At 43.7% G+C, this 14,323-nt stretch overlaps 2 protein-coding genes across 2 annotated transcripts; one reads left to right on the forward strand and one right to left on the reverse strand.

Moving 5' to 3' along the window:
• Positions 1-301: 301 nt before the first annotated feature.
• On the forward strand, positions 302-7,144 carry bmp3 (bone morphogenetic protein 3). Its single transcript, XM_060065905.1, has 3 exons — positions 302-771; positions 1,282-2,210; positions 5,257-7,144. The coding sequence occupies exons 1-3, from the start codon at positions 507-509 to the stop codon at positions 5,446-5,448; spliced, it is 1,386 nt and encodes a 461-aa protein (XP_059921888.1). The 5' UTR covers positions 302-506; the 3' UTR covers positions 5,449-7,144.
• Positions 7,145-7,845: 701 nt separating this feature from the next.
• On the reverse strand, positions 7,846-11,562 carry fgf5 (fibroblast growth factor 5). Its single transcript, XM_060065914.1, has 3 exons — positions 10,901-11,562; positions 10,352-10,455; positions 7,846-8,344 (listed from the first exon to the last, which is right to left on the reverse strand). The coding sequence occupies exons 1-3, from the start codon at positions 11,082-11,084 to the stop codon at positions 8,006-8,008; spliced, it is 627 nt and encodes a 208-aa protein (XP_059921897.1). The 5' UTR covers positions 11,085-11,562; the 3' UTR covers positions 7,846-8,005.
• Between the last annotated feature and the right edge of the window lie 2,761 nt (positions 11,563-14,323).

The following is a 14,323-nucleotide window of genomic DNA, read 5'->3' on the forward strand; positions in this document are numbered from 1 at the left end:
ATCCCGGCCTCCTTTGAGCACTGTTCTAATTAATTACATAACTAATAAATAATAAACGTATAAATAAATCACATCTATATATGAGATGTAATAATGAGCTATACAAATGTAAAGTTCTTGCCTTGATTTAATATAAACAAATACATAAGAGAACATCACTATGGTTTCGTGAATGCAAATTCTTCAACATTACTCTCTCCCCCCTCCCTCCCCACCCTCCTGTGTCTCGCCCTCTCACTCACTCCCCCCTCCTCACCCTCCCGTGTCCGTGTGTTTTCCTATAGAGGAGTAGCCGGTCTCCTCTATCACCACAACCCGCTTCTCCTTCACCGAGAGAGGAGGAGGAGGAGAGGAGCAGAGCTGATTGTGAAACTATTTTTCTCATCTCATCAGTCGCGCTGAGGCCGAGTCCAGTTATTTTCTACTTGTGATATTCCAGTTTGTGAACAATCTGTTAAAAAATATTTTTTGAACACATATACTTGAACTATTGAAGCTGCAGAAGAATGGCAGTCTCCTTTGGCCTTGCGGTCCTCTGGCTGTACGGATGGAGTTATCTTTGCGTTGGAGACTGCGCGATGCTGAAAGACCACCTCGCCTCGAAAAGACTATCGGAGTTCACACAAAAGTCGAATAAACTCCACGGCAGAGATGTGCTCTCACAACAGGACACGATGACCGAGCACATGCAGATGCTCTACGCAAAGTACAACCAGGCTGGCTTCCCGTTCAAAGACGGAAACACGGTCCGCAGCTTCAAAGCGCGCTGGGGTACGTGTCCAAAGGTCCGCTGCGCTGCCTTTTACGCACGCGTTTAAAATGTATTGTCGACAAATAAGCACGTATTTTATCCTTATAGGATACGGAATTGATTAGTCTGATCAGGTTCTACGGGTTATTTTGCTGATAGAACTACAGTTATACACCTGCAGTACTGCAGTACTCGTGGTGAGACGGTGGTCAAAGTATGACCCAAACCTGCGAAGTACAGAATATCTAGATTGATTATGGCTAAAGACCAAACAGTGTACATCGGCATATGAATGAAGTTTTTCGTTGTAGTTACGTAGGCCATTCGTTAATTTAGTTCTGTTGGACCGTTCGTTTAGCTGATTGGCTGCTCATCCTCCCCATTTGAAACTTCCTCCGCTGGGAGTGTAGTGTCCCCTAGTGGCATGAAGCTGTATAGGTCTGGGTTTATTCACAATCAACAATGAAGTAAGATACATCATGTCACGAGTCACGAGTCACATTTTAACATGTATGTAATAATCCACACAGGAACCGTGAAGCAGAAAGAGCTTCAGCTCTTCAACCTCACATCCCTGACCAAGTCCGAGGCCGTCCTGTCAGCCACACTGCACTACTACATTGGAGACCTCCAGGACCCTGCCCCCCAGGGCTGTGCCCGGCCCCGGAGCTGCAGCCGCCCGCGGGCCCGCACACAGAACCCCGTCCAGATGGTAGTCTGGACCTTTGCCTCGGTCAACAACCACACCAGGACCCTGGGCCACTTCTTGGTCAACGTGTCAACGCTAAACCGGGACATCATCTCGTGGCAGTGGAAGGATGTGACGCGTGTGGTCAACCAGGCCAAGCACCACGACGAGCTGCTCATCGGCATCCAGGTGACCTCGCGGGGCCAGGGGCCCTGGAAGACGCTCCTCCCCGAGCGGCCGCCCTACATCCTGGTGTATGCCAACGACTCGGCCATCTCGGAGCCCGAGAGCGTGGTGAGCACGCTGCAGCGGCACCATGCTGTGGTAGGCGAGGCCTCACTGGCGCCCGGCTTCCACAAACTGGGATTAAACGTTCTTAATAACACCGCCAGGCAGCGGGTGGAGAGGAGGCGTAGGCGCTCGGTGAACACGCTGCTACCCCTGCAGAACAACGAGCTGCCCGGACCCGAGTACCCTTTCAAGACCCCCACCTGGGACGACCCCGGCCCCTACGACCCCCTGGATGCCAAGCCAGACCGCCGGCCGCGGAAGAAGTCACGTAAGAACCAGAGAAACAAGATGCCCCTGCTGCAGTTTGATGAGCACACCATCAAGAAGGCCCGGAAGAAGCAGTGGGTGGAGCCCAGGAACTGCGCGCGCAGGTACCTGAAGGTGGACTTTGCTGACATCGGCTGGAGTGAATGGATTATTTCTCCCAAATCCTTTGATGCCTACTTCTGCTCAGGGTCGTGCCAGTTCCCCATGCCCAAGGTAAGCCTTGTCCTGTAGCTCCTCTAGTACAGAACGTATCCAGCTACCCATGACTTGCTTGGGGTCATATGAGAATGCTGGCAAAGCTTAACCTATCTTCCCCCAGGGCCGTGTCCTGAAATTACCTTTTGAATAATCTGGACACACCACTGCCGATATCATAATTTTGAAGCAGACCTGTTCCCCTGTCAGATAGTTCTTAATATATCCTGAGGTTCTGTATTAGCAGTTATTTAATGTTCAGGTCCCTTTCTGGCCACCAGACGAAAGTCTTGGTGGCCATTGGTTTCCATTCTGGATTTTCAGATTTTTTGCAGGTCAAGGTTAGAGTGACTTACAAATACAGCTTTTGCATTGGTTGGCTGTAGTTGTTGGAATATTTAAAAGGAATAGCCCCTTGTCTATTTCATTTTCAGCATTTCAAAAGCAACTTTTAATGCTTATGTCTACACTGGTGTGTGTGTGTCGGCCGTAGTGGTTGATGATTTCCAACAAGTGTTGTATGAGTGCATTTCTAGCATGGTTGCCTGGTAGCACTTTCAGTTTTAGGTTGGTTAGGTTTCCCATTATTCTAGGTTCAGTTCCAAATATAGTTCTATAAATATAACATATATTAAATATATTAAATAAAGATATAACAGTATATAGGCAATATAGACAAACCTGTTATAGAGGGCATACCACACTTCCTGTGACACCTGAGGAAACACCTGACCTATGATACCTGTTCAGTGTTTCTCCTAGAATTGTTGGTCGCACCAATAATACCCTAAACGGACAAGGAGCGCGGGATGTAGTATTGGCGCGGTTGCTTCGGTTAGATGGCGCAGCAGGCGCTCTGCAATTTTATGTTTGCTGTTAAGCCAACACGCGCTTTAGTAAAGCGTTAGATTTCACTTAAAGAGTGCGATTTATTTAAAGCATTGAACTTACTAAAGCGCGTGTGCGATATCTTTAACGCGTGTGTGCAATTTACTGAAACGCACGCACACTTTACAAAAAAAAGGACTTCTGGGCTCCGTAGAATCCTTGATACATAGGATGTTTTGGTGATGGGATGAAGCTGGTCTTCACTAGGCTATAGGTTGAGTATTCCATCACTTTTTTCAACGGCGCGACTACTCCAGGAATATGCTACATATTCTCAATGCAGCATGTAAATAGTTTTTAACGTGCGCGTGGACTTTACTGTTCATCAGTCCTGACCTGAGGAAAGCATTTCGTTTTCACATGCGGGGAGGCCAAGCGAGTAGGGCGATATTCGCTTTCGTTAGCGTGCGTTTTGGAGTTATAGATAAATGTTAATCTTTTTCTCTTTGATACGCTTCACGCTCTCTCTCCACGGTAATTTAAAGGGACTCTTAATGTGTCTGTACTGGACTGTACAATTATAGGGGAAACACCGAGGACCAGGGCCGCGCAGAGGCCTTTTGCGGGACAGGGGCTAAATCCACAATTTAACCAAAATTTACAAGTAAAAATGAAACATTGGGCCTTACAACAGACTCCATTCACATGAATAAAAAATGCAACCGTTGTTCAAACAAAATGTAATTTTACATACAATATTAATACTATAGAAAGGCTTATATCAAATTTTACATAATACTAAATCCACAATACTGTACACCTTATAATGAAATATGGAGCCTTACATCAGACTACATTCACACAAGTATTATCCATCCAAAATGCAACAATCTGACATAATACTATAAAAAGGTGTACTAACTGCAGCAATCAGAATGAGAAAATTTATTTTTAATGATTTTTGGTGAATATTTTAAACTAATAATTGCAGAGCCTAATGATTCGCTATGATGCAAGATATCAGCAAATAATAACCTGTAGTAAGTAACAGCCCACCATTGGCAACTTCGACCACAGCAATCAGAATGAGAAAATTTATTTTTATTGATTTGTGTTGATTTCTTTCCTGAAACAATTCCATGGTAAAGTATTATGCCACCAGTCTGGGGGTTGTAATTTGTTGACGGCCCCTAAGACAGATAGCAGCCAGAACGTAGATTTAAGGGCTGTTCTCGCAGATATTGATGGTAACAACTTATGTCGTTGTGATTTTTGTCGATACTGTGTCCTAAACTGTCCTCAACATACTACACCCGCAATGTAGTGAAATTGTGTTGATGAATCCGATTGTGGGGTAGGCCTAAGTCAAAAAACGAATATCCGGCGAATATCAAACCTGCTGCTAACTCTTACCCACTAAAAAGCGAGATAAATGTTAGTTAATTTTCAACATCAGCTAAATGGTTTTGGAAACAGACTATCTGTAGTGCTCTTACCCTGCTTTTCACCGCCTGCCGAGGACTCACCTGCCCTGTTATACCTCTTACAGAAGACACACCTGACCTGTTTTACCTGTTATAGAGGACACACCTGACCTGTGATACCTGCGGACCGACCTGACCTGTGATCCCAGGAGAGGATAGATCTGACCTGTGACACCTGTTATAGAGGAAGACCTGACCTGTGATACCTGTTATAAAGGATAGACCTGACCTGTGATACCTGTGGACAGACCTGACCTGTGATACCTGTTATAGAGGATAGACCTGGCCAGTGATACCCGTTATAGAGGACTCACCTGACCAGTGATACCTCTGGACAGACCTGACCTGTGATACCTGTTATAGAGGATAGACCTGGCCAGTGATACCCGTTATAGAGGACTCACCTGACCAGTGATACCTCTGGACAGACCTGACCTGTGATACCTGTTATAGAGGACACACCTGACCTGTGATGGACAGACCTGACCTGTGATAGAGGTAACACTTGACCTGTGATACCTGTGGACAGGCCTGACCTGTAATGCCTGTTATAGAGGACAGACCAGACCTGTGATACCTGCTAAAGAGGACAGACCTGACCTGTGATACCTTTTATAGAGGACACACCTGACCTGTGATACCTGTGGACAGACCTGACCTGTAATACCTGTTATAGAGGACACATCTGACCTGTGATACCTGTTATAGAGGACACACCTGACCTGTTATCTTGACTCTTGGTCTTCCCCCAGGGCCTGAAGCCGTCGAACCACGCCACCATCCAGAGCATCGTGCGGGCGGTGGGCGTGGTCCCGGGCATCCCCGAGCCCTGCTGCGTACCGGAGAAGATGTCGCCCCTCAGCATCCTCTTCTTCGACCAGGATAAGAATGTTGTGCTCAAGGTCTACCCCAACATGACCGTGGACTCCTGTGCCTGCAGATAGGACCGGCAGAACCTCTGCCCACGCAACGTACACCATAATGTCTACACACAATACGACAAAATAACACCAAATCACAATGGTAATGTGTAGTTCACATGACTACTCAATAGCATGTGTCCTCTGACACACACACACACACACACACACACACACACACACACACACACACACACACACACACACCTAGAGACACAAAGATACATATAGATCCACATAGGTGGACCATGAAGGTTGACAGCTCATTATTTAACGTGTCCTTCAGCATCCTGTTCATCATCCTCTCCTTTGTCTTCCTTTTTATTCTGTGGAGAATGAGGGACGAGGACTCTTCTTCAGGCCTTGAAGCTTATTAATCATTTATATTGCATTACAAATTAGTGTTTAGTTCACTGTAGGAAGAACACAAGGAGCACAATGTAACTGCTCTTCCTCCAGCTCTCCACAACATTCAGTCTTGAAACTGAAGACTTAAATAAGATAAAAAGTACAAAACCTTTTCAATGTTGATCACAGGATAGTTTTACTGTTGCTGCGATGTTAGCTAGGTGGCAGACGGTTACTGATTCTGCAGCAACGCTATAAAGACGTGACAGGATATTACTGTTGCTATGGTATCGCTAGCTAGGTGACAGGATGCTCCTGTTGCTACGGTATCGCTCGCTTTTTGGCAGGATGCTACTGTTGCTACGGTATCGCTTGCTAGGTGACAGGACGTTATTGTTTCTAAAGTATCGCTAGCTAGGTGGCAGGAGGCTACTGTTGCTACAACGATGGTAGAAAGGTGACAAAATGTGACTAGCTGTGTAACAGAATATTTTTGTTGCTAAATTGCTATGCTAACTATAGAAAGTTGAAGCTTTAGCACATTTGTATTTCACATTGTACATTGACAGCATAAAAACAATAGGAAAGTATGTGGGATCAAATTCAACTTTTGTCTCAATTGTTATTGAGATACGGTTGGATCTCGTCAAACTAATAAAGTTATCTAAGAACCTCTTCAAAATATTGCTGATCTGGAATCAGCCGCCCCTTGGTTATAATAACCCCTGAGTTCTGAACTATGATCATAATGATCATCTCTCTTCCTCTAGCCTTCCCACAAGGCTAAGACTGTTAAAAGGACCTCTTTGAAGAGCTTTAAGAGGGCCAAGGACTTTTCTTGCATGTTCTACGTTGACAATTAGAACGTTTAGAACCTAAGGCGTCTAGCCAACCACTTTTTCTATTGCCACGGGAAGCGGATGAGGCCAAAGTATTTATTCTGAACCGATAGATTGATATATAGAGACTAATGTTTTTTCTATAGACTTGTACATTGTTTGTATATAATGAACTATATGTCGATGATAACGTATTCAGTGAGAAAACTCTTCTATTTTTATGCGTTGATTGGGATATATTTTATGTTCATAATGTCGAACCCAAACAATGATAAAAAAAATCTTTTCATAGATGGTTATGCAGATTGTTTAGAATTTTATATGAAATACTTAACTTTGTTATGTTTTAGTGGCTTTGGTTTTATTTTCTATATGACTATATGTGCCTTCAAAAGACCCTGATTTAGTGGGCTGCAGGAGCTCAGGTGTTCATTAACACTGTGTCTGCTCCTGTACATGTTTTGATGTTGCAAAAGAAGTGCTTGTACTATAAGCTTTATAAGAAAATATATTTGTATATGGAAGTGAAATAACATCTCTTTATTGTCTGTCTTTTTTGCATGTCTAGATTATTCAGGCTTCTAAATGTTACATTGAAACGTATTATTTTTGTTTAGTTTACAAGGCCCATTGTATTTTACTGTAGTGTAGTTTGGAAGGGGTTTAACATTACTTTGTTTTAAGATGTGTTACTCCATGTTTCCATCTAGTGGCAGGGCAGTGTTACTGCTGATATTCCTAAATCCAAATATTCTAAAACATTATACACGTGCCTAAACATAGTGATAAAACATAAATAAACCATTTTAAAAACATAAGAGTGATAAAACATTCAATAATAAAATAGTGCATGAACATATTATACTGAAAAAACATGAATTTAACCATTTCAAATCGGGTCACAATATATATATATATATATATATATATATATATATTATATGTATGTCATTTTTTACTTATGACATGATGAAAAAATACCAAATCTTTCAGTCAGTCTGTCTGTTGGATGACATCGTTCAGTCCATTAGATCACATGTCGGATAGATGACATGACATAAAAGTCACGTTAACATTAAACATGTTAAATATTAAAAGTGTGCAAATACTATTTGATTGTTCACTTGGCAAAGCTGTGCAGATGTTAGTCGCCTTGGTTATTTCACAGTCGCAGTTTAGATTTGTTCAGATCAAATCCATTTCCTATGTATCCCATCCACGAACCCCAGCGGTACTTGGGCCAGTACTTGACCTCTAACCCCAGCGGTACTTGGGCCAGTACTTGACCTCTAACCCCAGCGGTACTTGGGCCAGTACTTAACCACTAACCCCAGCGGTACTTGGGCCAGTACTTGACCTCTAACCCCAGCGGTACTTGGGCCAGTACTTGACCTCTAACCCCAGCGGTACTTGGGCCAGTACTTGACTTGTGCGGCCCCCTGCCTGGAGGTGCTCCGGGCCGTGACCTTTGACATTGGAAGTGGTTGAGGTGTTTTGTAGGTCTTGAAGCCCCGCTCCTCGTAGGGCTGCTGGGTGGCCCTCGGCAGGAAGTGGGCGGAGACATGTTGGGTTTTGACGCGGGGGCTGGAGCCCATCTTGGCCCTCCCTCTCTTGTTGAGCGCTACGAGCCAGGGCCGGGCAGTCCGCGGGCCCCGGTGGACCACAGACGAGAAGGTGTTGTAGCCGTCCTTCTGGAAGCTCTCCTGGAACACACAGTCCTCAGAGAACCCTTCCTAAGGGGGCCATGGAGAAGAATCATACTACTCGTTTTCCTACAGACCAAGGAATGGAAACAAACTAACCATCCTTCCTAGAGACCAAGAAAAGGAAATGTATACATTTCCTCTGGACTAAGGAAAGGAAACTGACTAACTTCCTAGGACCAATGGAACGTGAATCCTTTAGACCACAAGGAAAGAAAATATTCTAATTATGAAGGGATAGTAAGAGGAATGAAAATAAAAACTAAATAATAATAAATGCATTAATGCCTTTAAATGTATTTATTTGTATTTTATCATGCATTAAGACCATGTGTGTTACTGGCTGCACACTTGATGACTGTTACCAGCTATTTTTCATTATAAAGACACACCCATATATGGGTGTTGATCATTGCATCAGTGTTGCAATGATCAATAATATGTAGTAACCTGGCCCTACGTGACTGGAGGGAGAAGGGGGGGGGGGCAGAGTCACAGAGGTTAATGAGTGCTTTGCAATGCTGATGTTTGTGATTTATTCTTAAAGTTGTTGCATGAGCACCGCAAGTCAAAGCCATAATCCAGTATTCTACAGCGTTCCCAGTTTGATGGCTAATAATAGTTTTCCTTGGTGGGAAAGTGCTGGTCCTTCTCCTGAGGCCCTCGAGAGCTCTGACAGGACTTCCAAGCTGCAGAACATGTTTTAATTAGGATGTTTGGTAAACATGCCATTCAGCAGCCAGAATGCTGGGACTACAGCAAGCACATCAGCTATGCATGCTGGCCCTTTGTAACGGGACTCCCTACTGACCCCACCATACTCAACCTGCTGCCAATGATCCTTATGGAGTGAGCCACCATGCTAAAACGTTCTCTGAACCTCTCCCTCTATTTCTTACAGAAAGCATAAGGAACATTGTGTTTTAAGTATAGAATATCCTGACTCTCCCTATAACAAATCACTGGCTATCAACATGCATCTCTAGCCCTAACTAGCTCTAACCACCATCCATAATTACACTCAGACACCAGCTAAATCCAACTCTAACCACCTGCCGTACCTAACCCCAATCCCATCCTAATCCCAGGACTGTGCACACAGTGAGCCCTATGCAGGCATACATATGAAAGATGACAGACTTGAGGAGAGATGTGGCTCTGTGTGTCACCCGACACCGCCAGCTAGGCACCGGGCCCCTGGGGGTATTCAGACCCCTAACCCACTCAGACCCATAACCTGTAGTATACCACAGATGAGAGAGAGTCTATGTGTCTCATAATATATGTACTATATGGCTTATGCAGTGCAGAGGGTTTATTGCAGATGGTATGTCTATAAAAGCAGAAGACCAGAGGGATGGATGAGGGCGGATTTGGACTTCCGAACGCCCATACGGAATATGACCTTTAGCTAAAGCCCCTTATCTGTCTTTTTCAGTTGTCAGTCGGTCTCAACTCACACAGTTGAGGCTAAATGTGTCAATGGACATTGACTTGGTTATGGGATGGGCAAGGATAGGGGTAAACAGGCTGCACCTTTCCTTGTAGTCCGGTTTTAAAAGTCTTCTGAGTCTCCAGATCTCGGAGAGGATGTTCGGAAGCTGGATGAATGTAACAGAGATACATTTACCAAGCATATCGACCTTCCAGGTATAAGCCACCATCCCAAAAGACACTAATCCGTTCTAATAAAGCTGCTACTGAGGGTGTGTGTGCAGGGTTTGCAGTACTGACTCTGACGTTCCACCACATTGACCTAGCATTAACCCTAATCCACTCAGATCCTTTTGAACCATCATAAAGACCATCGCTTGGGATCAATCAAAAACCCAACTCAAAGTGTCAGCAACATTTTCAACCTTCAGCGTATGTCTGTATTACCAGCAGCACTCCCACACTCTAACTTAATATGTCCTACATGGTTGGGTTAACCCTAACCATCTCCCCACTTTTATTAAATATGTCCTACTTGATTAAGTTCTCCCTAAGCCTCTCCTGGTGGTTTACTGTTGGTCCACCTTGGGGCTGAGTACTCACAGTGGCGTGGAGGCGTCCTCGATAGTTCATGGCCAGAAACCTGCGACTGGAAACTCCTCTGATGCCGACCACACCCTGGGACATGGCGAAAAGCTCCACAACACCTGGGGACAGACGTTACCATTACCTGGGGTTCAGCCCCAACCCTACCCCAGACCCCTGTTCTCTAACATAATACCGGACCAACCTTCTCCAACCTGATACATACACTTAATCATCTCAACTGCATGACGTACAGTATATAGGCCTACTTAGTGCTCAAACACTATTCAATGTTTGAAACCTAGGCGTACATGTATTTTCATAGTGTGTATCCACAACTATATGAGAAACTTGATACCTATATTTATTACTATGGAGACCTGGTGAGGTGTGACTAACATTGCATTTAAACTCTTAGTGATGTCATTAGGTAGCGTAGTACAATCAAGTAGGCCTACAATGAAACACAATGCAATGCAATCTAAAAACATTGCATTGCATTGCAAGTTGCGTTTAACTCATATGCGTGACATCTTATATCAGCTTGAGACGTTCAATAAGTCATACTTAAGTGGTTGGCTTCGTGACTCCCGTTGACTCGGCCGTCGGGATGGATTTGCAGATGGAAGCCGATGCCGACTCTGCAGTAGAGTCTGCAGGTCCTGCGTCCGGACCCGAACCGCTCTGTCCCGGCGGCAGCAGCACGGATCAGGTGAGCCACAGTCAGAATATAGAAGGGAACACGCATCATTCCGTGATGGTGCCAGTGTTGACTTCGCTCGTCCACTCCTGCATGTTGGCAACGCGCGCACCGACGAGTTGTCTCGGCTGCAGTAGGCTACTTGAGTTGTTCTGGCACGGGATGGATATTTTTAACTCCAATGATCTCACTTCTGCTTGATGTATGACAGAGCTTTAATGGACTCTCTTTCATCCGGATTTCATTACTGAATTGCCAAGTCCGCTCAGAATAGGCACACGTGTGCGTAACGCTAAAGAAAACACGACCGACGGTGCAAGGCTCTTCCGCTGCAAGAAGGTGCCTATGCGCGGCATTTTACGCAGGGTGGTTAACATCGTTCCGATTGTCAAACAACATTCGTAAGAAAAATGAATCAACGGAAAGCTACTCCTAGTGTTTCTTATAACCAGAAGTACGAACTACCATGCTGACCCATACTGAATTGTTTGGATACATACTGGAGTCACCAAAGACGTTCCAAATGTCTTATGGGCAGCAGTGAAATATCTTGTCACAAACGCTTGCACGCAGGCAAACAAACACACACACACACGCGCACACACACACACACACACACACACACACACACACACACACACACACACACACACACACACACACACACACACACACACACACACACGCACACATACACGCGCACATACGCATACACGCACAAACCATCAAGTTGTTGTTGTGGTTATAAAACAAACAGCCAGTCCTCACCAGTGTACCACATGGAAAGCAGTGGAGATGACCCCTGTAATCCCAGCAGGCATTGTTTATCTTTCTCATCAAGGATCTGATACGAGTCTGCTCTCCCCTAACCTGATTATCTTAGGAGACACTCTGTGAACCCTCTGAGGCTGACCACCCTGGCTCATGGTCCAGGAACGCTGTTCCTACCCTCCCGAGAGACACAGCGACCCTTGATTAGTTCATCAAAGCCTTAAGCAGCTCTTTAGAACAGAGCCCTGGGCCCATACCGCCCTCAGCTTCAGTTCAGCAGGGCACCGGCTGTAGCTGATGACCTGAACACGGGGCTGGTCTATACTGCTCTTTACTGGTCTACAAAGGTCTAAACTGGTGACTAGTCTAAAATTGTCAACACGGGTCTGTAATGGTCTATATTGGTGTATACTAGTCTACAATGTTCTATACTTTTCTTTACTGATCTGTACTGTCTATCCAGGTCCTTACTGGTCTACTGATCAATACTGATCTCTATCTGGACTGCAATGGTCTACACTGGTCTATCTGTTCTGAATTGGTCTATTTACTGATTAATTCTGATCTATACTGGTATAGACTTTACTGGTGTAACTGGTCTGCACTTGTGTGTACCATCTGTACTGGATCATACTGGTCTGTATATGGTCTGAACCGATCTCTATACTGGTCTGTATTGGTCCGTACTGCACTATAATGGTATTAACTGGTCTCTCTCTGAGGAGCAAACAGGTGCAGCCTATATACGCTCTAACTCTAACTGCTCTCTTTACCACAGTGTGGACAGAGCTCACATACCAGGAGGACAAGAGACAGACAGACACACGCACAGGACGTGACATGGAGGCAGCCAATGAGAGCTCTTCCGTCTGCCAGGGAGAGTGTAAATGTGTCCCTGTCTTCACGTGGGTAGATTGAGTGCTTTATGTGTCAGGAATAGGTAATACTGCTCTTGTATATTTATAAATATAAATACTTGATGTTACTCAAGGTGATCTTGACTCTGAATGCATCAAATAGCACAACATGAGGACTGTTATGACATGACGCACACGCACACACACACGCACGCACACACACGCACGCACACACATGCACGCACACACACACACACACACACACACACACACACACACACACACACACACACACACACACACACACACACACACACACACACACACACACACACACACACACACACATACTAACCATGAAGTGTCCACTTAAAGTGAAAACAAATCTGAAATCATGTCGATTGTGTAAATGTCAACATATACTAGAGAGGCACTACTGAGTAAACTGACTGACTGACTGACCAAACAGTGCTTCTAGGTATCGTGCACTATTGATGTACTTGCACATGTTGATCGCATGGTGGCACTGCTGTACCTTTTATCTGTAACATGGTGGTCAGCGCGTCTCATAATTCAGAATCAGTGCAAAGTAACATACAGTAAGATGCAAAATAATCGTTACTATAATCTATAAATATGTAACATCTAAAACAATACATTACGACTATATTCAGGCCCTATATAACTTTATATTTATTGTTATGGATATAGATCTATAGATAATAACTGGCCTTCAAGAATCGCATTATTATATTGTGCCTTTGTTAATGTTGATAAAGCAAGACGAATATTGAACACATATCCATGTCATGGGACTTTATATCGTTTTTTTGCGTCCAAGCTAATGCTTTGAGACAAGATCTTAATTATGGCAATTTACAGGCTAATTATTAGAATATAATAATATATACGTAGGCCTATTTTACACCTGATTTTCAAGTTCTCAAATACCTATACAATCTGAGGACGCGGCCGCCTTTATTTTTCCGTAAAGCCTACTGGTCTACTGGTCTGCCCTATAATATAATGCCCCTGTTAGCCGATTTTTGGACACAAATCATTTATCGTTATTCTCACTGAGGCAATTGTGTGGTGGTCGACGTTTTTCTCACATAAAAAGCCGGATTATGCTTGTTTCTGCTGCGGTGAACTATCTCAGGGTTTGCATTCAGGAATTTCGTGGTAGCGAACAAGTTAAAAGTGGTGAGACTAAGTATAAGGCCTATCATTATTATTAAAACATCGGTTTTAGGAGATTATTTCCTGACAGACCAAACGCCTACAATTTATGCTATAACCATTAAAACGACCTGGCTCCCACCATTAGCATACTAATATGCCTGCTAGCCTACTTATTATAATAGGCCTAATAATAATAATAATAATAACAACGATAATAAATCATAATAGGCCTATTATTATTAATATTATTAACAATAATAATAACAATAATAACGATAATATTGGCTATGTATTTGAACTTTTTTGTTGTTATTATTATTTTCATTAGGTATTCACGTTGTATCTGTGGATAGGCTACTTATTGTTATTAATAGTATTATTACAATTATTAATATTATCATTATTTTATTTAAATTATTATTATGATCATTATTATTCTATGTATGAATCTGCTCTGATCAATACATAGTGGAAAAATCA

This window comes from Gadus macrocephalus, chromosome 11 (genome assembly GCF_031168955.1).
Source record: "Gadus macrocephalus chromosome 11, ASM3116895v1".
Classification (NCBI taxonomy): Eukaryota; Metazoa; Chordata; class Actinopteri; order Gadiformes; family Gadidae; genus Gadus; species Gadus macrocephalus.

Coding starts and splice junctions, on each gene's coding strand:
- bmp3 (XM_060065905.1), top strand. CDS start 507: ATGGCAGTCTCCTTTGGCCTTGCGGTCCTCTGGCTGTACGGATGGAGT. Junction 772..1,281: donor CAGCTTCAAAGCGCGCTGGG/GTACGTGTCCAA, acceptor TAATCCACACAG/GAACCGTGAAGCAGAAAGAG. Junction 2,211..5,256: donor GCCAGTTCCCCATGCCCAAG/GTAAGCCTTGTC, acceptor GTCTTCCCCCAG/GGCCTGAAGCCGTCGAACCA.
- fgf5 (XM_060065914.1), bottom strand. CDS start 11,084: ATGATGCGTGTTCCCTTCTATATTCTGACTGTGGCTCACCTGATCCGT. Junction 10,456..10,900: donor TCACGAAGCCAACCACTTAA/GTATGACTTATT, acceptor GTCTGTCCCCAG/GTGTTGTGGAGCTTTTCGCC. Junction 8,345..10,351: donor GAGGACGCCTCCACGCCACT/GTGAGTACTCAG, acceptor TGGCCCCCTTAG/GAAGGGTTCTCTGAGGACTG.